The sequence below is a fragment of the Lynx canadensis genome, chromosome D3 (genome assembly GCF_007474595.2).
Source record: "Lynx canadensis isolate LIC74 chromosome D3, mLynCan4.pri.v2, whole genome shotgun sequence".
NCBI lineage: Eukaryota > Metazoa > Chordata > Mammalia > Carnivora > Felidae > Lynx > Lynx canadensis.
Window position 1 is genome coordinate 73498309 of NC_044314.2, and position 27367 is coordinate 73525675.

Consider the following 27367-nt stretch of genomic DNA (forward strand, 5'->3'; position numbering starts at 1 on the left):
CAAAAGGGCCCCCATGAGGCAAAACTAGAAAGATTTCAACCACAGGAACATAAAAGGATTGGGTTGTAACTCAGCGTCTACACATATGTCTGCCGTCCATATTGTTAACTGATGGTATAAATAAATGGAATCAGATGAGACACATTCCTGTGCAGAGTTTTCAGGGAACAGGTGTAAACCCTTGGCTTGAATGACGTCAAGCATAACCCCCACTCAGTAAGTATGCACAAAGGCACCAACAAGAGGGACAGTCTGGAGAAGTGTCACAGTAAGAGAAGCTTAAGGACAATTCACAACTCAATGTCGCAAAGAATCTTAACTGGATCTTACAACAGAAAAAGGACATTAGGGAAAAACTAAGAAAATCTGAATAAACTGTGGATATTAATTGTTACGTGTTGAACTGTGTCTCCAACAGTTCATGTGATTAAAAGTTCTAAAAACTCCCATATTTCAGGATAAGACCTTATTTGGAAATGAGACTGTTGCAGATGTAATTGCCAGGGTGAGACCAGTAGAGCGTAACCGCATGTGTCCTAGGCTTTCTGTGTCTTTGTTTTCCCTCTGACTCGGTCTGGAATGATGCTGAAAGGAATCTCACTATTTTAGAGAAAAAAGCCTATGAACCCATCCTACCTGGTCCAGAGAACCCTGGTGTTACTGGAAAAAATCTAGACATTTTTTTTTATTTATTTTTTTTTTAATTTTTTTTTTCAACGTTTATTTATTTTTGGGACAGAGAGAGACAGAGCATGAACGGGGGAGGGGCAGAGAGAGGGAGACACAGAATCGGAAACAGGCTCCAGGTTCCGAGCCGTCAGCCCAGAGCCTGACGCGGGGCTCGAACTCACGGACCGCGAGATCGTGACCTGGCTGAAGTCGGACGCTTAACCGACTGCGCCACCCAGGCGCCCCAAAAATCTAGACATTTTGTTGCCTTTTCACTCTTAACCCATGGCACATTTACCAAATAAAATAATAGGGTTGAATGTGAGTGGGTTCTCTTCCCTGAATGCCCTTTAATGGATGAGCAGAGAATGAATTTCTAAGATCGATTCCCTTGTACTGTATATTGGTTTATATCATGTTCATCCTGAGAACACTTACAAAACTGGACCAATAGAGAGGCAAATGGGTCATGAGTATACCAGAGAAGAAAATTAAATTCCAGACTAAGTATAAAGGCCTGGTCAACACCCAGATTGGGAATTAAGTACAGTGGATAACTCTTTGTGGAGAGCCGGTAGTCTTTTGACAAACAGAGACTTCAAAGGCCCCAGAGCCTGTACCATGGAGGTGGTGGGATAACAGGAGATTCTCATAATACAGCAACAACAGAAAAAGTATTCTAAGTTCAAGGACTTTGAATAACCCCGATGGACTTTTAATCACATATGAACCGGGAGTGAATCTGGGAAATATGAGGCCTTGAAATTGGTTTCAATTCGAGACTGGTAAGGGTGCCTGGGTGGCTCAGTCTGTTAAGCTTAGGACTTTGGCTCAGGTCATGATCTTGTGGTTCGTAGGCCGAAGCTCTGCCTTTGGCTCTGTGCCACGAAATCAGAGCCTGGAGCTTGCTTTTGATTCTGCGTCTCCCGCTCTCTCTCTGTACCTCCCTGCTCTCTCTCTCTCTCTCTCTGTCCGCTCTCTCTTAAAAAAAATACACATTAAAACAAATTCAGATTGGAGACTGGTAGTGATGCCAGGGCCCTGCAGCAAGAAAACCCAATGTCAGGGAACACTAATATGTCCAGGAACATAAACACTGTAAACTAATCCCATGGTGAGCAGCCTGGACGCTGTTAGGGACCTGAAGAAATATACGTCTCCATCCCAAGCACCTGGGAGAGGATCTACTCATGCTCCTTCCCTGAGCACTGAAAGCTCAAATATCCATCTGCAAAGGTCAGAGTGTCCTCTAGGGATGCTGTGTGTTGTCAGAGCAGCTGGGTGACCAGGACCGGGGTCAGCGGTGGCCTGTTCACACTGGCACAGGGCTGTGAGGAAGGCCAGCCAAACAGGTATTTTCCCGACAGAGCTTACTACCCGACAGAATTCAGTCCCATGGCCCAGAAGTTCCTGGTGGTCTAAGCCCTCCTTTCTCAGTGTACAATGTACTATAATTACTCACACCACATCCCTCTCCAGTCTTTCTGTGTCACACAAGATTCTACTCATACAGAAAATATTCACAGAATTATTTTCCCCAGTGGTTTATCTAATCCATCTCTGCACTGTTCATTGCAATACATCTAGGATATATCTCCTGGGATTTATATCACACACACACACACACACACACACACACACATATGTATATATATCACACAAACTACGTATAAATAAAACATGAGATAGAGTTACACACACATGCACAATTCTAGTCATTGACTCTCAGTTAAAATAGAACCATGTGTCTGTTCATATAAACATTTAATGCTTCCCATTGAATACCTCCCATGCAACATCTCCTCCTTGTGTGTCATAGTGAGTCACATGAAAAACCAACATGTTCCACGACCTTGACAGTTTTGTTTGTCCTTTCAGCACTGAGTGTCTGCAGCCTACCAGTACTTAGCTGGAGCCCAGGAAAGGTTTTTGATTTAAAAAGAATACATCATTGTATAAAAAAGAAAAAAATACACATATCCACATTCCTTAACTTATTGCCAAAACTAGTATCTCTTCTTTCGTTTGAATCATCATAATCCATCCACATTTTTAAGCACAGAGGTGGAGGTCATCTTAGACAAACCCTTAGGCCTCACACACAGTCTCCAGGTAATTCCTAAATCCAGGGATCTCCACAATAAATATAATGCTAAAATGTCCACACTACCCAAAGCACTCTGTTAATTCAATGCAATCCCCATAAAAACTCCAATGACGTTTTACACAGAAATAAAAAAAAACCCGAATTTTTATAGAACCAGAAAAGACCCCAAATTGCCAAAGCAATCTTGAGAAGGAACAAACCTCGAGACACCATACTTTGCACTTTCAAATTATATTAACAAACTGTAGTCATGAACACCAACGTGGTATTGTTCTCGAGAGACACATAGGTTGATGCCATAGAATAAAAAGACCAGAAAGTCATTCACGTTCCTCTTGACCACCAGGGAAGACATAGGCTGAAAACGGTCCTTTGCAAGGTCTCCAGAACAGAGCTACCATGGATTTGGGAGGGAATTCAGAAAGAATATGCATGGAATCTAGAGCAGATGCCCAAATGGGATCCTTAGGATCCCAGATATTTCCTGATGCACTTTGGGAGAGAAAACTGGAATGACTCAGACGTCTGACAATGAGCACATTGACATAGAGGCTGGGATAGAGTGTGAATCAACACACTCCTTATGAGTAAGAAGCACATGTAAAGAACAATCTCACCAAGGTCAGGTCCCATCTGCCAAAGGCCCCCATGGGAGCTTCCCTCTGCTCTCTGCTGCTTCCTGCATTGGCACGGACGCCTGGAGCCCTGCCTCCACTGTCATATCCAATTAACTCCTTCCCCTTTTGATACACCTTTACTGTTAGAGGAATGTGTGTAGAGACAACTCTTCAGGCCTGACCCACTAAGTGTCAAGGGAGCCATGGACAGGCTCACCCCCAGGAGTCTGAGTAGAACAGAGAGTCTGCCCTGGAGTGATGGGGGGCCACGTGGGGAGACCTGGTCTAACGCTTAGGCAGAGGAGAGTGGCTAGAGCAGTGGGGAGGCAGAAGTGGTCTCTGATGGGCTCTGCTCACTTCATAAACTGGCATGTCTGTGTCTGGACGCTAGGGGGTACTCAAGGCCTGTTTCTGAGGGGTCAGGGTAGATCAGAGCTGTGAATTGCCACCTGCCACTGTCTGTGCCCTCTGCTCAGGCCTCACATCTGTGACCTCCCCACCCCTGCCCTGAAATTGCCCCTACCCTGCCCATCCCCCTGACATCCTCAGACAGAGGCACCTAAAGAAGTCGGTGAGGAGTCAGAAAACAGGGGAGTCGCATTTGCATGGTTGGGCCCTCCCCCTCTCAACAGATCAAGAGGTGAAGGGAGAGGTGAAGGGAGGCTCTGCTCAGCTGTGAGGCAACAGAAGGCAGGATCGGTGCTGACCTCCGCCATGGCCTGGTCCCCTCTCCTCGTCACCCTCCTCGCTCACTGCACAGGTGACTTGATGTGGGGACATGGGAAGGGGTTCTGGAAGCACAAGTGTGGGCCTGATTCCTCCTCTTGTCTCTAGTCTCCAGGAATATCCTCTCTGTTGTTTCTCTTTGCAGGGATTTGGGCTCAGTCGGGGCCGAATCAACCATCCTCAGTGTCTGGGGCCCTGGGCCAGAGGGTCACCATCTCCTGCACTGGAGTTGGTAGTTACGTGGGCTGGTACCAACAAATCCCAGGAATGGCCCCCAAAACCATCATCTATGATAATAGCAACCGACCCTCCGGGGTCCCTGTTCGATTCTCCGGCTCCAAGTCTGGCAGCACAGCCACCCTGACCATCACTGGGCTCCAGGCCGCGGACGAGGCTGATTATTACTGCTCAACGTGGGACAGCAGTGGCAGTGCTTACACAGTGGTCCAGGCCTGTGGGGAAGTGAGACAAAAACCTAGTTACTCATCTGTAAAGAGGGAAACACATCAGCAGTTGCCTCCTCAGCTCAGCCTGTGATTCTGCTCATTCCGTGGCTGATGACTTGGACGCAGGTCCATGCAAGGGCACCTCCCGTGAGTGAGGTTCCTCCTGTCCTTTCTGTCCTCAAAGTTACTCTCAGAAAACCCTTCCGACACAAAGTGTTCATGAAAGAGAAATCTCTTGTTTTATCGGCTGAGGTATTATACCTCTAGGCCAGATCATATCAATTTTTCCTTCTGATATAAAAAGAAATGAAGCATTTTCATTTTTCCTCTGAACTCTACCCATGTGGTGCCTGAAGAATAAGTCAGCCTTATCTGCATCTGGTACTATTATCTCATTGGTAGTGGCTAGTGTCGTCTTGTTATCTCTTATTTCTGAAAAAAATGCCAATTTCAAATTATAAAATTATGAAGATAAGTTTCAAAACTTTTGTCCAGAGGAAAAACCCTTCACTTCAATGTTTATAACTTATTCCTAATCACTAAGGCCTGAAAGCAACTTAGACTTGGCACATGGATACTTATTCTAGGTTTAAAATAATCACCCAAACCAGAAACCAACTAAGAGGTCACCCAGGAGGTGCCACTTTTATAAATAATTTGATAGTTATATCAAACATTGGAAGAAGCAAAACTCTGCAAACATCTGCAGGGCGTGGAGGTCCTAAACGCTGAAAAGGAGTTAATCATATGAAAGGAGGAAAACATTCTGAGCCACAGAATTATTCTATATGATACTAATGGCACTTAAATGACACTCTGTCATTGTCAGAATTCACTGAACATTGTACACGTCCCAGTCAGAAACTTAACGAGTACGTAGAAGAATGTAGGAATTTGGGGCACATGATGGAAAGCAGAAGGTGACAAAACTCATGTAGCTGCAGTAACACGTGTGAGCCCACGTCAGTGCAGGGGTGGGGCGAACCGCTGAGCCGAGGGGCTGAAAGTGAGTGGAGCCTCTACGTGTAAAGACCTAAGAAACTGCAGGAAAGTTCTGTCCTCTAGTAACTAAGGTTGTGTCCCGTGGGGGAGCCGGTTGACGATCGTGACGTGACTGCACTGTGTACTGTCACCGAACAATGAAGTAAATGGATGGAATGTGGTGCTGGAGCCACAGTTGTCACTTGAGGAAAGGAAAGTCACACATACAACCAAGGGAGGAGGCTGGGGAGAGGATGTGGTCACGGATTAGAGCCGCAGATGACAGTCTGACGACGTGTGTAGTTTGATGGAGACAGAGACTTGCATGTGGAAACAGTCACCAATATGTCCACGGTCCTGGCTTAGTTTCCTCATGTATTTGTCCTTCATGCGTCAGCTGAGTGAAACCAGAAGCAGTGATGCCCCATAAGGCCTGAGATGCATTTTCCCAGATATTACCTTCTAATACCGTTCTCTCAAGAAGACATGGGGCTTTCTCGGGGGAATCTTAATTCCCAGACAGCAATGGTGCAGGATGAGTACGGAGGACCTTATTAGTGTCAGAAAATGAAAAAAGTGCAAGAAAAACCCTGCACTTTAATGTTTATAACAACTGATTCCTAATCACTAAAGCCTGAAAGCAACCTAAACTTGGCACATGCATATTTATTCTAGGTTTAAAATAATCACCCAAACCAGGAACCAACAACAGGTCACCTAGGAGGTGCCACTTTTATACATAATTTTTTTTTTAATTTTTTTTTCAACGTTTATTTATTTTTGGGACAGAGAGAGACAGAGCATGAACGAGGGAGGGGCAGAGAGAGAGGGAGACACAGAATCGGAAACAGGCTCCAGGCTCTGAGCCATCAGTCCAGAGCCTGACGCGGGGCTTGAACTCACGGACCGCGAGATCGTGACCTGGCTGAAGTCGGACGCTTAACCGACTGCGCCACCCAGGCGCCCCACTTTTATACATAATTTGATAATTACATCCAACATTGGAAGAAGCAAAACTCTGCAAACATCTGTAGGTCGTGGGGGTGCTAAACGCTGAAAAAGAATTAATTATGTGAAGAGAGGAAAACACTCTGAGCCACAGAATTATTCTATGTGATACTAATGGCCCTTAAATGACACTCTGTCTTTGTCTGGCATTGTCTCCCAAACACAAGCAAATCAGTGCACAACCACCACACATGCACATATGTGCACATACACAAGGACAGGTTGTGTCTAAGAGCTCACGAGCCAACCGAAAGGGCCCCCATTAGGCAAAACTAGAAAGATTTCAACCACAGGAACATAAAAGGACTGGGTTGTAACTCAGTGTCTACACATATGTCTGCCATCCATATTGTTAACTGATGGTATAAATATATGGAATCACACGACACATTCCCATCCAGAGATTTCATGGAACAGGTGTAAACCCTTGGCTTGAATGACGTCAGGCATAGCCCCCACTCAGTAAGTTTACACTTAGGCACCAACAAGAGGGACACTCTGAAGAAGTGTCACAGTAAGAGAAGCTTAAGGACAATTCACAACTCAATGTCGCAAAGAATCATAAACTGAATCTTACAACAGAAAAAGGACATTAGGGAAAAACTAAGAAAATATGAATAAACTGTGGATATTAATTATGAGTTGAACTGTGTCTCCAACAACTCATGTGATTAAGAGTTCTAAAAACTCCCATATTTCAGTATGAGACCTTATTTGGAAATGAGACTGTTGCAGATGTAATTACCAAGGTGAGACCAGTAGAGTGTAACTGCATGTGTTCTAAGCTTTCTCTGTCTTTGTTTTTCCTCTGACTCGGTCTGGAATCATGCTGAAAGAATTTCAGCATTTTAGAGAAAAAGGCCTATGAACCCATCCTACCTTGTCCAGAGAACCCTGGTATTACCGGAAAAATCTAGACATTTTGTTGTCTTTTCACTGTTAACCCATGGAACATTTACCATATACAGATAATAGTGTTGAATGTGAGTGGGATTCCCTTTCCTCAATGCCCCTTAATGGATAAGCAGAGAAAGAATTTCTAAGAAAATAGAGGTCCCTTGCACGGTATAAGGGTTTATATCATGTTCATCCGAGAACAATTACAAAACTGGACTAATAGAGAGGCAAATGGGTCATGAGTATACCAGAGAAGAAAATTAAATTCCAGACTAAGTATAAAGGCCTGGTCAAAACCCAGATTGGGAAGTGAGTACCCTGGGTACTTGTTTGCGGAGAGCCGGTAGTCTTTTGACAAACAGAGACTTCAAAGGCCCCAGAGCCTGTACCGTGGAGGTAATGGGATATAACAGGAGATCCTCATAATACAGCAACAACAGCAAAAAGTATTCTAAGTTCAAGAACTTTGAATAACCCCCAAAGGACTTTTATCACCTATGAACCGGGAGTGAACCTGGAAAATATGAGGCCTTGAAATTGGTTTTGATTGGAGACTGGTGGGGGTGCCTGGGTGGCTCAGTCGGTTAAGCTTAGGACTTTGGCTCAGGTCATGATATCGTGGTTCATGAGCCAAAGCCCTACCTGGGGCTCTGTGCCACGAAATCAGAGCCTGGAGCCTGCTTCTGATTCTGTGTCTCCTGCTCTGTCTCTGTAACTCCCTGCTCTTTCTGTCTCTGTCTTTCTGTCTATGTCTTAAAAATAAATAAATATTAAAACAAATTCAGATTGGAGACTGGTAGTGATGCCAGGGCCCTGCAGCAAGCAAACCCAATGTCAGGGAACACTAATATGTCCAGGAACATAAACACTGTAAACTAAGCCTATGGTGAGCAGCCTGGACGCTGTTAGGGACCTGAAGAAAATTAATGTCTCCATCCCAAGCACCCAGGAGAGGATGCACTCATGCTCCTTCCCGGGGCACTGAAAGCTCAAATATCCGTCAGCAAAGGTCTGAGTGTCCTCTTGGGATGCTATGTGTTGTCAGAGCAGCTGGGTGACCAGGACCGGGATCAGCGGTGGCCTGTTCACACTGGCACTGAGAGGACAGGGCTGTGAGGCAGGCCAGCAGGAAAATACCCCAACAGGTATTTACCAGACAGACCTTACTATCCGACAGAGCTCAGTCCCATGAAGTTCCTGGTGCTCTAAGCCCTCCTTTCTCAGTGCGCAATGTATTATAGTTACTCACACCAGATCCGTCTCCAGTCCTTCTTTGTGTCACTCAAGGTTCTACTCCTACTGTAAATATTCATACAATTATTTTCCCCAGTGGTTTATCTAATCCCTCTCTGCACTGTTCATGACAATACATCTAGGATATATCTCCTGGGGTTTATATCACACACACACACACACACACACACACACACTCACACAAACACACATATATATATATAACATAAACTACGTATAAATAAAACATAAGATACAGTTATACACACTTAACCTTCTAGTCATCGACATTCGGTTAACATAGCACTGTGTGCTCTAGTCCTATAAATATTTAATGCTTCCCATTGAATACCTCCCATGAAACATCTCCTCCTTGTCTGTCATAGTGACTCACATGAAAACCCAACATGCTCCACGACCTTGACAGTTTTATTTGTCCTAGCAACACTACGTATCTGCAGCCTACCGACACTTAGCTGGTGCCCAGGAAAGGTTTTTGAATTAAAAAGAATACATCAGTGAATAAAAAAGTAAAAAAATGCACATAATCCACATTCTTTACCTTATTGCCAAAACTAGTATCTCTCCTTTCATTTGAATCATCATAATCCATCCACATTTTTAAGCACAGAGGTGGAGGTCATCTTAGACAAACCTTTAGACCTCAAACACAGCCTCCAGGTAATTCCTAAATCCAGGGATCTCCACAATAAATATAAAGCTAAAATGTCCACACTACTCAAAGCACTCTATAAATTCAATGCAATCCCCATGCAAAATTTCAATGACATTTTTCACAGAAATTTAAAAAACCCTGAAGTTTATATAGAACCAGAAAAGACCCCAAATTGCCAAAGCAATCTTGAGAAGGAACAAAACTCAAGACACCAAACGTCGCACTTTCATATTATATTACAAAGCTGTAGTCATGAAAACCAATGTGGTATTGTTCTCAAGAGACACATAGATTGATGCCATAGAATAAAAGGACCAGAAAGTCATTCAAGTTCCTCTTGACCACCAGGGAAGACATGGCCTGGAACCAGGTCCTTTGCAAGGTTTCCGGAACAGAGCTACCATGGATTTGGGAGGGAATTCAGAAAGAATATACATGAATCCTAGAGAAGATGCCCAAATGGGATCCTTAGGATCCCACTGATATTTCCTAATGCACTATGGGAGAGAAAACTGGAATCACTCAGACGTCTGACAATGAGCACATCAACATAGATGCCAAGATAGAATGTGAATCAACACACTCCTTCTGGGTAAGAAGCACATCTAAGAACAATCTCACCAAGGTCAGGTCCCATCTGCCAAAGGCCCCCATGGGAGCTGCCCTCTGCTCTCTGCTGCTTCCTGCATTGGCATGGGCGCCTGGAGCCCAGCCTCCGCTGTTATCCAGTTACCTCCTTCCCCTTTTGATACATACACATTTTCTGTTAGAGGAATGTGTGTAGAGACACCTCCTCAGGCCTGACCATTAAGAGTCAAGGAAACCATGGACAGGCTCACCCCCAGGAGTTTGAGTAGAACAGAGAGTCTGCCCTGGAGTGACGGGGGGCCACGTGAGGAGACCTGGTCTAAAGCTTAGGCAGAGGAGAGTGGCTATAGCAGTGGGAGGCAGAAGTGGTCTCTGATGGGCTCTGCTCACATCATAAACTGGCATGTCTGTGTCTGGACGCTAGGGGGCACTCAAGGCCTGTTTTGAGGGGTCAGGGTAGATCAGAGCTGTGAATTGCCACCTGCCACTGCCTGTGCCCTCTGCTCAGGGCTCACATCTGTGACCTCCCCACCCCTGCCCTGAAATTGCCCCTACCCTGCCCATCCCCCTGACCTCCTCAGACAGAGGCACCTAAAGAAGTCAGTGAGCAGTCAGAAAACAGGGGGGTCCCATTTGCATGGTTGGGCCCTCCCCCTCTCACAGATGAAGAGGTGAAGGGAGAGGTGAAGGGAGGCTCTGCTCAGCTGTGAGGCAACAGAAGGCAGGATCGGTGCTGACCTCCGCCATGGCCTGGTCCCCTCTTCTCGTCACCCTCCTCGCTCACTGCACAGGTGACTTGATGTGGGGACACGGGAAGGGGTCCTGGAAGCACAAGTGTGGGCCTGATTCCTCCTCTTGTCTCTAGTCTCCAGGAATATCCTCTCTGTTGTTTCTCTTTGCAGGGATTTGGGCTCAGTCGGGGCCGAATCAACCATCCTCAGTGTCTGGGGCCCTGGGCCAGAGGGTCACCATCTCCTGCACTGGAGTTGGTAGTTGGGTGGGCTGGTACCAACAAATCCCAGGAATGGCCCCCAAAACCATCATCTATGATAATAACAACCGACCCTCCGGGGTCCCTGATCGATTCTCCGGCTCCAAGTCTGGCAGCACAGCCACCCTGACAATCACTGGGCTCCAGGCCGAAGACGAGGCTGATTATTACTGCTCATCGTGGGACAGCAGTGGCAGTGCTTACACAGTGGTCCAGGTCTGTGGGGAAGTGAGACAAAAACCTAGTTACTCATCTGTAAAGAGGGAAACACATCAGCAGTTGTCACCTCAGCTCAGCCTGTGATTCTGCTCATTCCGTGGCTGACGACTTGGACGCAGGTCCATGCAAGGGCACCTCCAGTGAGTGAGGTTCCTCCTGTCCTTTCTGTCCTCAAATCACGCTCAGAAAACACTTCCGACACAAAGAGTCTTCATGAAAGAGAAATCTCTTGTTTTATCAGCTGAGGTATTTTACTTCTAGGTCAGATCATATCAATTTTTCCTTCTGATATTAAAATAAATGAAGCATTTTTGTTTTGAAAGTCTACCCATGTGGTGCCTGAAGAATAAGTTAGCCTTATCTGCATCTAGGACTATTATCTCCATGGCAGTGGCTAGTTTCTTCTTATTATCTATTATTTGTGAAATAATGCTAATTTAAAAGTATAAAATTTGAAGATAAGTTTCAAAACCTTTGTCCATAGGAAAAACCCTGCATTCAATGTTTATAACAACTTCTCTGAATCACTAAAGCCTGAAAGCAACCTAAACTTGGCACATGGATATTTACTCTAGGTTTATTTTTTTATTTTTTATTTTTTTAATTTTTTTTAACGTTTATTTATTTTTGAGACAGAGCATGAACGGGGGAGGGGCAGAGAGAGAGGGAGACACAGAACTGGAAGCAGGCTCCAGGCTCTGAGCCATCAGCCCAGACCCCGACGCGGGGCTCGAACTCACGGTCCGTGAGATCGTGACCTGAGCTGAAGTCGGACGCTCAACCGACTGAGCCACCCAGGCTCCCCTACTCTAGGTTTAAATGTAAATACCCAAACCAGGAACCAACTAAGAGGTCACCAAGGAGGTGCCACTTTTATAAACAATTTGATAATTATATCAAACATTGGGAGAAGCAAAACTCTGCAAACATCTGTAGGTCGTGGGGGTGCTAAATGCTGAAAAAGAATTAATCATGTGAACAAAGTAAAACATTCTGAGCCACAGAATTATTGTATATGATACTAATGACACTTAAATGACACTCTGTCATTGTCTCAAAAACAAACGCAAGCAAATCAGCGTACAACCACTACACATACCCGTGTGAGCACACACACAAGGACAGGGTTTGTCTAGTAGGTCATGAGCCAACTTAAAGGGCCCCCATGAGGCAAAACTAGAAAGATTTCAACCACAGGAACATAAAATGATTGGGTTGTAACTCAGTGTCTACACATATGTCTACCGTCCATATTTTTCACTGATGGTAATAAATAATGGAATCAGATGAGACACTTTCCTGTGCAGAGATTTCATGGAACAGGTGTAAACCCTCGGCTTGAATGACGTCAGGCATAACCCCCGCTCAGTAAGTATGCACAAAGGCACCAACATGAGGGACAGTCTGGAGAAGTGTCACAGTAAGAGAAGCTTAAGGACAATTCACAACTCAATGTCGCAAAGAATCTTAACTGGATCTCACTACAGAAAAAAGGACATTAGGGAAAAAGTAAGAAAATCTGAATAAACTGTGGATATTAATTGTTTCGCGTTGAACTGTGTCTCCAACAATTCATGTGATTAAGAGTTCTAAAAACTCCCATATTTCAGGATGAGACCTTATTTGGAAATGAACTATTGCAGATGTAATTACCAGGGTGAGACCTGTAGAGTGTACTGCATTTGTTCTAGGTTTTCTGTGTCCTTTGTTTTCCCTCTGCCTCTGTCTGGAATGATGCTGAAAGGAATCTCATCTATTTTGGAGAAAGGCCTATGAAGCCATCCTACATTGTCCAGAGAACCCTGGTATCACCTGAAAAAATCTAGACATTTGTTGTCTTCTCACTCTTAACCAATGGAACATTTACCAAATAAATATATAGTGTTGAATGGAGTGGGATTCCCTTCCCTGAATGTCCCTTAATGGGTGAGCAGAGAACGAATTTCTAAGAAGATCGATTCCCTTGTACTGCATAGTGGTTTACATCATGTTCATCCTGAAAACACTTACAAAACTGAACTATTAGAGAGGCAAATGAGTCATAAGTATACCAGAGAAGAAACCTAAATTCCAGACTAAGTATAAAGGCACGGTCAAAACCCAAATTGGGAATTAAGTACAGTGGATACTTCTCTGCGGAGAACAGGTAGTCTTTTGACAAACAGAGACTTCAAAGGCCCCAGAGCCTGTACCATGGAGGTGATGGGATATAACAGGAGATTCCATAATACAGCAGCAACAGCAAAAAGTATTCAAAGTTCAGGATAACCCCCGTGGACTTTGATCACATATGAACTGGGAGTGATCCTGGGAAATATGAGTCCTTGAAATTGGTTTCGATTGGAGACTGGTAGGGTGGCTGGGTGGCTCAGTTGGCGAAGCTTCAGACTTCAGCTCAGGTCATGATGTCCTATGGTTCGTGAGCCGAAGCCCTGCCTTGGGCTCTTGCCACTAACTCAGAGCCTGGAACCTGCTTCTGATTCTGCGTCTCCCGCTCTCTCTCTGTACCTCCCTGCTCTCTCTCTCTCTCTCTCTTCTCTCTCTCTCTCTGTCTCTGCCTCTCTCTCTCTCTCTGCCTCTCTCTCTCTCTTCCTCTCTCTGTCCTCTCTCTCTTAAAAAGAAATAAACATTAAAACAAATTCAGATTGGAGACTGGTAGTGATGACCCGGCCCTGCAGCAGCAACCCAATGTCAGGGAACACTAATATGTCTAGGAACATAAACACCGTAAATTAAGCCCTATGGTGGGCAGCCTGGACGCTGTTAGGGACCTGAGAAAATTAATGTCTCCATCCCAAGCACCCATGAGAGGATGCACTCATGTTCCCTCCCTGGACACGAAAGCTCAAATATCTGTCTGCAAGGTCAGAGTGTCCCTCTAGGGGTGCTGTGTGTTGTCAGAGCAACTGAGTGACCAGGGACTGGGGTCAACGGTGGGCTGCTCAGACTGCCCTGAGAGGACTGGGCTGTGAGCCAGGCCAGCAGGAAATACTCGAAATGCTCTCATATAGTAAGGCAAAACACGGTCCACATTGCAGTGTGACTGTCCCTCACCTGGGCCTCAGGGGCCCCGGGAGTGCTCAGCTCTGACTCACTCCCGTACATTACCTTTCTCCCTCCAACCCCATGCACCCTTCCCCAGGCCTGAGGCCAGGCACAGACGTCTGGGCCATCGTACAGAACAAAAAACGTTTGCAGGCAGAATCTTGAGCGGGACCACAGTCAGGGAGGTGACTACTAGAAAAGTGGGGAAGAGGGGTCTTGTTTTATTCTTCTGGTCTTTTTATTCTGTCGCATCAATCCATGGGTTTCTTTCTAGGCCAATGCCCTACTAGTTTTCCTTACTATAGCTTTGTAATATAACTCAAAAGCAGGAAGTCTGGTGCCTCCAGCTTTGGTCTTCTCTCTCAATATTGTTTGGCAATTTGGGGGTCTTCTGGGTGGTGTATAAAGTCAGGAGATTTTTTCCATTTCTGTGAAAATGTCTCAGGAATTTTCATGGGAATTGCATGGAGTCTATAGATTGCTTTGGGCAGCGTGTACATTGTAACATGGCTTTTGGTGTGGAAAAACGCTGGATTTAGGAAATTACCTGGAGGCTGTGTGTGAGGTCGAAGGATGTGTCCAAGATGACACCCGTGTGTGTGGTTCACAATTTGAATGGATGATGATGGCCCAAAAGAAAGAGCCGATGCCCGTTTTAGAGCCGTAAGGTAAAAAAATGTGGAGACTGGTATTTTTTCCTTTGTTAATTCACTGATCTATTCCTTTTAATTCAAAACCATTTCCTGAGCATCAAGGACGTAGCAGTAAGCTGCAGACACTTAGTGCTACAAAGGGACAAACTAAACTCTCAAGGTCATGAGCATGTTGGTCATCACCTGACTCACTATGAAAGACAAGGGTCAGATGTTTTACGTGAAGTATGTCATATATTGTGGCCCTTGAATATATGTACATTCACACGCATGCACAGACGAGTCAAACCAGATTTCAGGGTTAAGGAAGGTATATTTCTCTTCCTAGGTTTTGCCTTTCGATTCCATTTGGAGATGCTGGATTCAGGTGGTCAGTTGGCCTACCTCTTAGACCTCCAGTGATGATCCACTAGAGTCATCAACAAGCAGCCACCCCTGTTTCTCGGGCCTTGACACATGCCCTGACCTCTGACCCAGGGCTCCTCCTCTCAGGGACATCCCTTGGCTCACCCTACAGTTCCCCCCTTACGTACCGCAGCTCTGTAAAGACCTCTTTGTCCCAGCTCCCCTGCACACTGCACATGGCACACGGCCGTGTCCCCATATGTGTGTCCCAGCGACACCCCTTCGCTGTCCTTACATTTACCACATTCAGCATCTGTGAACAGGAGACACAGAGCAGTTCTGGGGATACTGTTTGCAGAGATGGACATTTCAACCAAATCACAAGCTTCCACTGAGATACTTTCCAACGTGAGAGTGTCATGGTTCCAATAAGGGACCCAGAAAGGCCCTTTCGTACTCCACTCCCATGGTCCCAACTCAGCATTACGACTGGCTGTCCAAATGACATTCTGCTTGGTGTGCAGAGGGGATCACAGCAGCTGAGGACATGGTGCCTAGGGCAGCAGGGGAGCAAGCGAACAGGGGCCTGCAGAGTGAGGGTCAGCAGCTAAGCTACCTGGGGGGCAGTAGGCACACTGGAGCCTCAGGTGCTGTGTGACCTGCCTCCACCTGGGAGCGTCCTTTGCCCTGTGAGCCCCTGCGATCTGGCTGCGTCACCACATTGCTTCCACGGGGATCACTTCTTCCTTTCCCTCTGGCGTCTGGAGAATTGCGGCTTATACACAAGGCATAGACAGAGCGCATTTCCCAGGAGGAAGTGGGGCTCGCATCAGACCTGGCCAGAGGATAAGGCAGCTTGTGGGTCAGAATCCCTTCAACGGAACCTCAGGGAACAGAGCTCTGTGTGGTGTCCACCATGTCCTGGATGTCTCCTTCAGGTCCTTTATACAGGGAGCCTTTGCACAGATTTTACAGAAAGCGGTCCCTGAGGTCACACAGGACAGTGCTCTCTCCTCAGGTCATCAAGGAGCAGGGGCAGTGACACCAGACTCACAACCCGTCTCTTAGTAAACTGGTCACTTGAGCCAAGGTCCCCACTGGAAACCTCTGCAATATGCACTATTCTGGGTGTGGGGACAGATGCCCCATCAATGTGAAGATTGACATCACATAGGATGCAGCCAGAAGTGGGAGGAAATAATCACTTCAGATCCGGAGTCACTGCCCCACACCTTGCACAGGGCTCTTCACCCGCTCACGGTGGGACAAGACCTCTTCTCTGCTGCGTTTGTTCCACCCATCGTGTCTCTGGTACCAAGTGTCACCAGTAAGTCACCAACACTGAGACTAATCAGTTCACTAAGATGTCTGCTGTCACTGCTGCCACAGCACGGCCCTATCTAAGGCCATGACATCCATCTGGGACTTCAAGAGTGACCACTTTCCTTTCCCATCCATGCAAAGTAGTACCATCGATTTGGCTTTTAGTTACATTGTCTAACACGTGAGGAATAAGGTTGCCAAATAATGGACGTGAAGATTCCCTTTGCATGTTCTTGATCCTTGTGGAACTGTCCCCTCACTACTCCATGAACAAGGATGCCGGCCTCAGACCACATCATAAGTGTGTGAGAGTGTGTGTGTTTACCATGTCATAAATGGACTGTTTTTGTGTTTATGTGGCTCTTATAGGATTTGGTGTGAAATTTGGGCCAAAGGCTCTTTGAGACCAATTGGGGCAATCTTATCGTAGCTCTTAATGTAATAAGATGGTATTTAATTAAAAATTTTCTTACTAGGTGACCCAAGTGTATCATTGGCATAAATCACACTTAATAATTGTGTATCAGTTTATTAATATGGTATTGTGTGGTCTCTTTGTTAATGTTTTATACAGAGTATTTCTATCACTATTTAACAATCAATGGTCTGTAATTTTCCTTTTGTGCAATGTTTTTTAAAGTGTACTTTTGAGTTTATATACCCTTGTAAGCGAACTAAGAAATAGTTATATACCTTTTGATATTATGAGAAAACAAGGAGCAAATAAAAAAATTATTCTTCTCAATTCCGAAGTTTTGTTAGTTTGTTCCCCTGTGAAAACATCTGTATCTTATGCATTTCTATGGAGTGCTTCTAGAATAACATTTTCCATTTTCTATTAAAATTTGTCTATGCACTCATAATATTTTGAGTATAGCCAAATTGTAACTTTTGAGAAAGTATGCATTCAATGTATTCTTAATAGCAGCTATCGCTCACAAGTTGGTTGTATTCATTTTCATGTTTCAACATGATTTAATAGGATGTGCTTGGAACAGCCCTGTGGTCCCTACAGTGCTGGTCAGTGACGACCAATCACCCAAAGGAGCCCAACCTGGAGGCTTTGAGCTGTCTCAGCACGTGCTTGTTCCAGAGCTCTCCCTGGGGGATGAGTGCTACCTCCACCCTCCTCAGTGTGTGGTGTGGGCTGGCTCCAGCACCAGGGCTCAGGGAGGGGCTGGACTGTCACTGAACGGGACCCATGTGCATGGACAGCCCCTCCTGTGTCAGGGGTGGAGGGGAAATGAGAGCCTGGGGCAGCCCAGCCCAGTGTGGGGACCAGAGGCTGTGCCACCAATGGGCCTGGACTCCTGTCTTCCTTAAGCTCCTCCCGCACTGCACAGGTAGGGACAGGCCTGGTGGACACAGGGGGGGCTCCAAATCACTCTTTCCGTCTTAGTGACCTGAGAGATGCTTTTTCTTTTTCCTTCCTAGCCGCATTCCGCCCTGAGTGTCTGTGTTTGCAGGTTTCTCTCCCAGCCTGTGCTGACCCAGGCACCCCCTCTCTATGCATCTCCAGGAACAACAGCCAGATTCACCTGCACCATGAACAGTGGATTCCGGGTTTGCAGCTACTACATAGACAGGTTCCAGAGAAGCCAGGGAGTCCTCCCTGGTATCTTCTTTGGTTCTCTTCACACTCAAATACGCACCAGGGTCGGGGTCCCCAGTTGCTTCTTGGAATCCAAAGATGCCTGGCAAATGCAGGAATTCTGCTCATCTCTGAGGAGCAGCCTAAGCACGAAGCTCCTCTTGTGCTACAGAGCCTGGCAGTGGGAGCAGCTTCCTTACAGTGTCTTAGAGGAAGAACGAGTGAGCCAAAACACTTGGGGCTGAAAGCCTTGTCTCTGAGCATCCTGTACTGAGACACTTGTTGGACGCTCCTGTAGGAGGGAGTCCTCTGAGGGGGTCACATGTCCTTGAGGAAGAAGGAATAACACACAGATCATGCTGTTGCCTGAGACAGCACAGGTGTCCTAGGAGCGCACACAGGTGAGGGAATAGAGCCCGATGGCACAGGCCTATGGGGTCTGGAGAATAAATACTTTTACAGCATGAACCTCAGTCTCTCTCCTGTTTTGTCTCCTTTACTACTCTCAGAATAATTCACTTTACACATTCCCGGTCATTGATTATATGTTTGTGTGTTTATGTGTTTTCCCACAACAAGGAACTCTCTGGGACATGTGGAGAGTGTCCTCAAATTTACCTGAATTTCACACCGAGGTTTATCTGCCAGGAAACGGTGACATGTGCACAGGTGAAGGGCTCAGCACCAGGAGGCTGCTCCCCATTTTGATGCCAACAGCAGCTAGTAGATTGCCTGCACCCTCTGTCCAACGTGCGACAAATTGGAGGTTCCCACAACTCCCTCGATGCGTTCCATTTATTCGCCTGAGGGGCTCACAGAACTCAGGGAAACACTGACTCCTTTAGTCAGTTCATTAAAGGATATGATGAAGGGGACAGGGGAACAAGTAATGAAGAGCCACCTAGTGTCAGGTCTAGGAGCGTCCAGAGCACCAGAGCATCAGTCCCGGGGGAGTTGAGGTGCATCTCTTCTGGGAGTGGATGTGTTCGCCAAACCAGAAGCTCTCAAACACTGTACTTTGGTGATTTTATTGAGGATTGGGGGGAGACGTGAATCAGACGTTAACTACACTGTCAGCCTTTTCCTTCTCTCAAGTATGAGGGGTGAAGATTCCCAGCCTCTGACCAAGCCTGGTCTTTCATCATGGGGACCAGCCCCATCCAGGGAGGCTCTCAGGGAGCCCACCCCGAGTCACATCCTTAGAACGGGATGTTTCTAGTGTTCTTTTCACTTAGAAAAATGACAAGATTTTCAGAAACCTGTGTCAGCATCTAGGGGCAGAGGACACATGTATAGTTTCTAAGGTCACACAGTACTGTTGACATGAAAATGGTGACAGAGGTTACTCACATTCATCCACAAAATCTCAGCCGTAAAGTGTGTCTCTGTGTTTACTGTGACACATCCATAGCTGACATGTTAATAAGCACCTTGGTCAAGACACAATTTCCCTCTCCACCCATCTGACTAAAGTGAGTCCCAAAGTCTTCAGACTCTCCTCACTGCACCCTCCCCCACACACACTCTGCTCGCTCCCCACTTCTGCTGCTTCCCTCAGGCCTTCCGTCTCTCTATTGGCTCTTCAGGCCCGACACTCCACTCCATGTTAGGATTTCAGAGAAAACTATAATCTTGCAAGAGTGTCCACTCTCCAGGGTCCATCTCTACAGAGACGTTGCAGAAATGGACCAGCAGGAAATCACTTCCTCATGTGATTCCTGCTCTCATCTCTGATTGTAGTTTCATGCCCCACCAACCTCATCAATCTCTGTAATACGACAACATGATTATTGTATTTCCGTGAGATGAATGTTCACCCAGCCTTTGAGTATTTGCACAGAGAAGCGATTCATGCAATTACTCCCTCCTTCAGAATGACTGAGGCTGCACACAGGGTAACTTTTGCCATAGTGAACGAAGGAAGGATTGGGCTGCATATTTCAATACATGACAGCTTTTCTTGGTCTTGAGAATATTGTTTCTAAGACCATCATGACACTCACTCAGCCACACACTTTTGCACCAAGCAATGCAGTGTCAAGCATTAACCCTTTTGCAAAATAACAGTAGACACTCTCTGACGGTCACCCAGTGGAGGTATCAGGGGATCCGAGAGGCACAGTGGGGGAGGGCTGTGATGTGAAGGGCATGAGAAGGGGCTGTGTGATCATCCTTTATCAGGGCTTCCTAAGACCTGAAGACCCCACAGCTATGGGAATGTGGTCTACAGGAATGAGAATGGATATGAAGGCCCATCCACAAGGCCTGACATTCTGATTCAGTGAAATTCCTATTAGAACTAATTCAGATCATATTCCTATCCTTGTATAAAGTTTCATACTTGTGCAGAGAAGTGGCCTTGCAGACATTGGCCTTCTTGAGTTCCAAGCTCCAGAAACGCTGGACGGTCATACAGAGAGCCAGCTCCAGGGACGGGTTTGTATGGGGACCAATACAACACTCAGCAAATGCAGAGAGGACATAAGGGGACAGGGATACACTTGTCTTCATGTTTGGCCTCTGAAGGAAAGGTTTTCCATTCTCTCTCTCTTTCTCTCCCTCCCTCACTCTCTCTCTCTCTCACACACACACACACACACACATACACACACACAGAGACACACACAGAGACACAGGCACACGCACACACACACACAGACACACAAAAACACGGATCTCTCCTCTATCTGAGTATATGGTGTTCGGGATTTTGTAGCTTCCTGGCTTCTCTTTCCTCCCAAAACTCATGGTCAGCTTGTGCTCATCCAGCCAACCTCAGGGTCACAAGCCCAGAACGAAGCATCCTCATCATCAGGAAACTCCAGCGACATCCAGTGTGACCAGGGTCCTGTCACTGAGCAGCCAGGACTTGCCCTGATTACCTTCTCTCCTAAGACAAGTTGATGCTCAGGAATCCCAGGGTGAGTCTCTATCACTGTGGGCAGATCAGCCTCTGACCCCCTTGGGCTCCAGTCAGCACTTGAGGCTGATCAGTACATCGGTTCTGGAATAGCAGCTTCAGTGTTGCTCCCACACAGCTCAAAGCCCAGGGGGATGTATCACACCCTCCCTGTGCTCTTAATGCTGGACTGTTACTCCCTCAGTCTCCCCAGTGACACCTCCAGCCAGCTTGGCGCTCTGATGAAAATTCTTCTGTCTCAAACTGGGGCCACAATGCCTGTGACCTCAGGGACATAGTCCCCCTCATCTCCCCCTCTCCACCACTCACATGTGGGATCTTTGACCGAAGATTTATGTAGCCTTGGTGAATAGAAATGCACTCTAGTCATGGTGGATGGATGAACTATTGCTCTCTCCTGAATATGCTGGACACAAAGAACGTAGGTAGAACTGTGCTCACCCCAGAGACAGGTCTGACCCCAAATCGTTCGCTCCTAGAAGCTCTGTGTGTGCTTAGTAATTGAATCACTGACATGGCTGCGGTTCACAGGAACAGACTCCCCCTGGGCTTTCATTGGACATCATGCCACACTCACCTACTTATAGAACAACTCCACCAGAGTAAGCTGGTGGCAAAGAAAACATGACTTGCAAAAAGTTTATAGCAGGCATCCTTTGTGCATTGTTTTTCCATCCATGTTTTTAACCACAATTTCATGTGTTCTCTGTAAGAAATACAGAACTGAGAGAACTATCCTAGTGATTGTACCTGCATCATAATAACGATGTCGTTGACTGAAATAAATCTTACTGAGAGAAATTTTGTGTAAAGGAGCACACACCCATTCAAAGCACACACTGGGCTAAGTGCTGACTAACACATAAACTGTGTCACTGGGTCCCTTGTCAGAGCACCTGCTGCTGTCGCTCCTTCCCTCCTAGAACGCCTGCAAGTTTGTCCTTTGGGCGCTGAGGTCAGTGTCACACTCAAGGCTCCTGCAGACTGGGTCTCTTTGCTGGAGAGCAGATCCTGGAAGGAATCACTGCTCATAGTATGAGAGGAGCTAATGTTTTCAACAAGCAGACATAGTGACAGACGACAAAGATTTTTTTGCGTAATGCGCCGAGGAATACGCACAACTGTTTCTCCCCACAGCCTGAACACAGCGCTCCCTCTCTCCTCAGTGCTGTGGGAACCTTGGAGGAAGGTGAGCTCTGGAAACCCGGGAGAAATCACGTAACAGGAAAGGACAACAGAATCCTACACAGAAGGGTCCACGTGTCCGGTGGTACTCATCATTGCACTGGGCATGATCTTGATCTAAGTGGACTTTTGGTAGAGACACCATCTCCTTCCTGACCCATGACCCATACAGGCGGCCATGGACTGACTCTCCCTGAGGAGTGTGAGTAGAGCATCCAGTCTGGCTTAGGTTATGGGAGGTTCCCTAGAGGGACACCCGGACTGACCCTTGTCGGGGTACAGTGGGCAGTGCAATGGGGACACAGGAGCTCTCTTTGGTGGACTTGCCTACCAGGTCAAACAATGGCGGCTCTGAGTCCGAACACCAGGGGGCTCACAGGACCCATTTCTGTGGGTTCACGGCTGATGAGAACTGAAACCTGCCACCTGTACTGTCATGCCCCCTGCACACGGCTCACAACTGTGTCCTCCTCACCCCTTGGCCTGAAACAGCCCCCCCTCGACCAGCCCCCTGACATCCTCAGATGCCAACCCCATCCTCAGGCAGAGGGAACTGACACAGGCCCAGGGAGGGGTCAGACAGCTGGGGTCTCATTTGCATGGAGGGGGCCCTCCCTCCCTCAGAAGATGAAGAGGGGAAGGGAGAGGTTAGGGGAGGCTCTGCTCAGCCGTGAGGCACAGAAGACAGAATCGGTGATGACCACCACCATGGCCTGGTCTCCTTTCCTTCTCACTCTCCCTCGCTCACTGAACAGGTGACTGGATGAGGGCACACTGGAAGGGGCTCTGGGAGGACATGTGGGTCCTGCTTCCACTGTCTTGTGTCCAGACCCCAGCATCACCCTCTCTGTGTCTCTACCCCTTCCAGGGTGCTGGGCCCAGTCAGTGTTGACTCAGCCGCCCTCCGTGTCGGGGTCCCTGGGCCAGAGGGTCACCATCTCCTGCACTGGAAGCAGCTCCAACATCGGGGGTGGTAGTTATGTGAGCTGGTACCGACAAGTCCCAGGAACGGCCCCCCGTCGCCTGATTTATGAGAATAACAAACGACCCTCCGGGTCCCCGATCGATTCTCCGGCTCCAAGTCTGGCAGCTCAGGCTCCCTGACCATCACTGGGCTGCAGACTGACGACGAGGCTGATTATTATTGTGCATCATGGGACGATAGTCGCAGTGCTCACACAGAGCTCCAGGCCTGTGGGGAAGTGAGACGAAAGCCTGCTGTCCCCACAGTGATGGGCTTTTCTTGTGTAGCTCCCACCTTCTGCTTCCCTCTTTGTTCGAAGCAACACAGCTGCTTCCCCCCTTGACCTAATACTGAGGCCTGAAAACAAAACCCAACGAACCTCCTCTAGTCTATGTCCTTTTCCTGTCAATTCTTTCCCCAAAACCTATCCTTATAGGAACACATTTTCAGTTTCATACAAGCTGAGGCAGAAAATTCCTGCTGAGACGAAAACCTGCTGTGCCCACAGTGAAGGGCTTTCCTTCTTCAGCCCCACTTTCTGTCAAAACTGTTGCTTCCCTCTTTGTTTAGCCTAAAACTGACGCTTGAAACCAAACCCAATGAACCGCCTCTAGTATCTGTCCTTTTCCTGTCAATTCTGTCCCCAAAGCCTGTCCTTATAGGCACACATTTTCTGTTTCATACAAGCTGAGCAGAAATTCCTGGATGCTGGGGCAGGTTTGTCCTGGGGACCAGTGTCCCTGAGGGTTGTGCCTCTCTGCTACGCCTACCATATGACGATACCGCACACTGGATGCCTACACCAAAGATAGTGTATTTCTCTCAGTGTGGAGCCTAAATGTCCACGTTCAAGGGGGTGGCAGGTTTGGTTTCCCCTGAGGTCACTCTCCTTGGCTTGCAATGGTTACATTCGTCCTGGGGTCCTCACGTGGCATTCCCATGTGTGCTCACCCATGCTGCCTCTACCTCTTCTATGAAGACGCCAGCCCTGTTTATGGGGGCAACAACCTTTTAAACTCATTATCCACGATGACATCTTTTAACGCCTTTTATCAAACAGTCACAATGTGGGTTCGGGTTTCCATACAGGGTTTTGAGGGACACAGATGAGTTCATATCAAGGTGTCAGGACTGACCCGGACACACAGTACAGCTGTGTCCGACTCAGGAAAGTCATTGTCCACATGATATGCATGAATGGCATTTACTGAACCCTCACTACATGACCTCTGTTGGTTTAGGAGCTCAAGTCGCAGTGCAGGAGTGACGGGGAGTGTCCCCAGGCTCAGGGAGCCGACACTGTCTGGGGAAGAAAGGGAACACACAAGCAATACATTGTGCCTCACCCTGACTTCTCTCATGAGGACGGAATGTCTCTGCAGGCTCCGGTCACACCCACACGACACACCCTGTGCATGACACAGACTTGTTCTCCGTCTCCCACTGATCAGCAGCCTCAGATTTCACGTGACTCGATCACATCACCCCTCCATCTGCCCTGACGCTATTGGGCGACTAGAGAGGGGATTGTGGGATTGATTTGTTTAACACAGTGCGCGTCTTGTGGGAATGAGCTCAGTCCCTCACTAACCATGTAGCTTGGAAGATTGGAGGTCCAGATCAGAGAGGCAGATGATAGCACTGTGAACAACCAGGTCCCCACCATATGCCTTGTCCTTCCCTCCTCCTCTTTTGTAATTCAGGTTGGGACATGGTCTGTGGGCTCCGGCATCTGCAGAGGAGACACAGGCCAGGTGGTTCCCATCTCATAAAACTACAGCTCGGGCCCCTGTCCATTCGGACGTGTGCACCTGGTCAGCTCAGGCCAACACACACTCCCAGGCACAGGTGCTGATGTGAAAAGGAGGCAGGCCCAGGAGAGTGGGAGAGCATTAATAACAGCAAATGCTTTGTTTTCCTTAGAGACTTTAAAAAGAAGTCAGAGTGTTCACTGTTTTTTGATCCTGGGATAAAGATGTATACATTTCAAATGTAAGAAAAACAGTTTTCTGTAAGAAAACAGTCACTGAATTCAGGTAATAACATAAAAGGTAATTTGAATAAATGGTGAAATATTTTCTTTCCTAAAGACCCTGGCTCAAACTTAGCAATCAGTAGACAGGCTGTACAAGCACTTTATCACTGCTTCTTTTAAGTTTCCTTCGAGAAGGCGCGTGGGCAGGTACAAGCACAGGTGCCATGCAGATCCTTCTGAGACCGGAAGGGGGGAGAAGATGTGGCAAACCCCAGCGACTCAGTGTGCCACCCGGGACACCTGCTCCTTCTCTGAACAGGCTCTTTTACAGCAGAGACGAACCTCACATCCAGGCTTCATGGTCCTGAGGACTCAGAAGGCTGCCTAGTCTGGTTGTGGCGGTCACTTCTTTCTGCTCGGGAAAGTGTAACAAACTTTGGCGTGAAAAACATGGGCTGGCACTAACAGCTCCCGGGTGGAGGCCCCAGTTGGGTTCCCGGTGATGCCCCATCCTCAGGGTCTCCTCCTAGTTCTCTTGTTCCGGGTCAGGCTACTCATCATCCATGCTACTAAATGTAAAAACTGCACAACAGTCAACATGTGAAATAGTCAATATGTGAAACAGGAGGCAAGAAAAGAGTGAGAAAGGAATTTAACTTCTTTAAATCTAAATCTGGATTCAAGAAGAGAACAAATAAGATAACAAAAATGATATTAAATTAAATATATTACATAAGGATATGAAATTATATTACATTTAAATGCACCAACTGTTCCAGTTCCAGACTTGGATTGACATAACAGATCAAAAGGGCCGCTCTTCAAATAAAGATACATATAGGATGAATTTAAAGAATGGTAAATGGGGTGCCTGAATGCTCAGTCAGTTAGGTGTCTGACTTCGGCACAGGTCATGATCTCCTAGTTCATGAGTTCAGGCTCTGCGATGGGCTCTATGCTGACAGCTTGGAGCCTGCAGCCTGTTTCAGATTCTGTGTCTCCCTCTCTCTCTCTGCCCCCCCTTGCTCACACTCTGTCTTTCTCTGTCTCTCAAAGATGAATAAACTTCAAAAAGTTGTAAACTACAATAAAAGAAAAGAATGGTAAAGAAAAGTATATCTTGAAACAATGCAAGGACAGAAAGATGTGGTTATATAAGTGTCACGTAAAGCGAAGGACTTGGCGGTTACAAGGGCTGAGTGCAGAGAGGGGGCAATGGCCTGACTGCTGGTGCGTCAGGTACCCTGAAGGTGCCCATCCTGCCATCCACCACCTGACCACCCTGCCTGCCCTCCAGGCCCCTCTCCGTCTCCTGCAGCAGCTCCCCGGGGGAATCCAGCTTTCTCCCCAGTGCACCCCCATCCTGCACCATAACCAGGGTATCCGGGAGGCCAACCCCTAGGTCCCTACCTGCTCCCTACCCACCACCTGCTCCTGGCATCCCTCCTGTGAATCCCTTGGCACCTGGCATGGTAAGACCAGGAATGCCGATGGAAAGAAGATGTGGAAGAAAATGAAGAAAGTTCTTACAGATATACAAAACCACAAGCATGGCAAGCATTCCTCCTCCTCCTCCTCCTCCTCCTCCTCCTTCTTCTCCTTCACCTCCTCCTCTTCCTCCTCCTCCTCCTCCTCCACCTCCTCCTCCTCCTACTCCTTCTCCTCCTTTTCCTCCTTCTCCTCCTTCTCCTCGTCCTCTTCTACAGCACTGTTTCTGACTGAGTACAGGGCCCGGACCCTTCCCTCAAGCCTTTCTGGTTCTGCTCTCCGACCAAGAATCGGATGCCATCTTTGTACTGGGCAAAATTAGCCCCACCCCCCTCCTCCTTCACCCTCTCTGAGCCTTACTCTGCTGTTCACCCATGACTGGCCGGGGTAATTGGGTAAGAATGACCATGGGTTAGTAAAGACTGTCTTCTCACTACTTGGATGGACATTTCAGCTGATGAGTTTACTAGAACTATTTTTGGCAGAGGATGAGACTTCGGAGCTAACTACTGAAGACGAGTATAAGAGCTGTCAAATGTGATTTTTTAGCCTTTTTTGCAATATTCGTGGTGTTGTGGGAGGTGATGAGGAGTTTTAATTATGGAAAAGAGAAACTCTACCACTGTAGTGATGGTGGGCAAACGTTGGTCGTTTACTGGCAAATACATTTCCCAGCAGGACTTTACTGACCCTACTAACTGGAAGGCTGCTGGGAAGTGG

The 27367-nt window shown here is 47.1% G+C and overlaps 3 gene segments (V, D, J or C); all 3 read left to right on the forward strand.

Moving 5' to 3' along the window:
• The window catches only part of LOC115528231, a 917695-nt gene that overhangs the window by 325278 nt on the left and 565050 nt on the right, over positions 1–27367 (forward strand).
• LOC116738411 overlaps positions 1–27367 on the forward strand; it is a 688014-nt gene that overhangs the window by 128531 nt on the left and 532116 nt on the right.
• LOC116738413 lies at positions 3991–4671 on the forward strand. The segment is given in 2 exon segments: positions 3991–4153; positions 4265–4671. Coding segments are annotated over 2 exon segments (438 nt in total).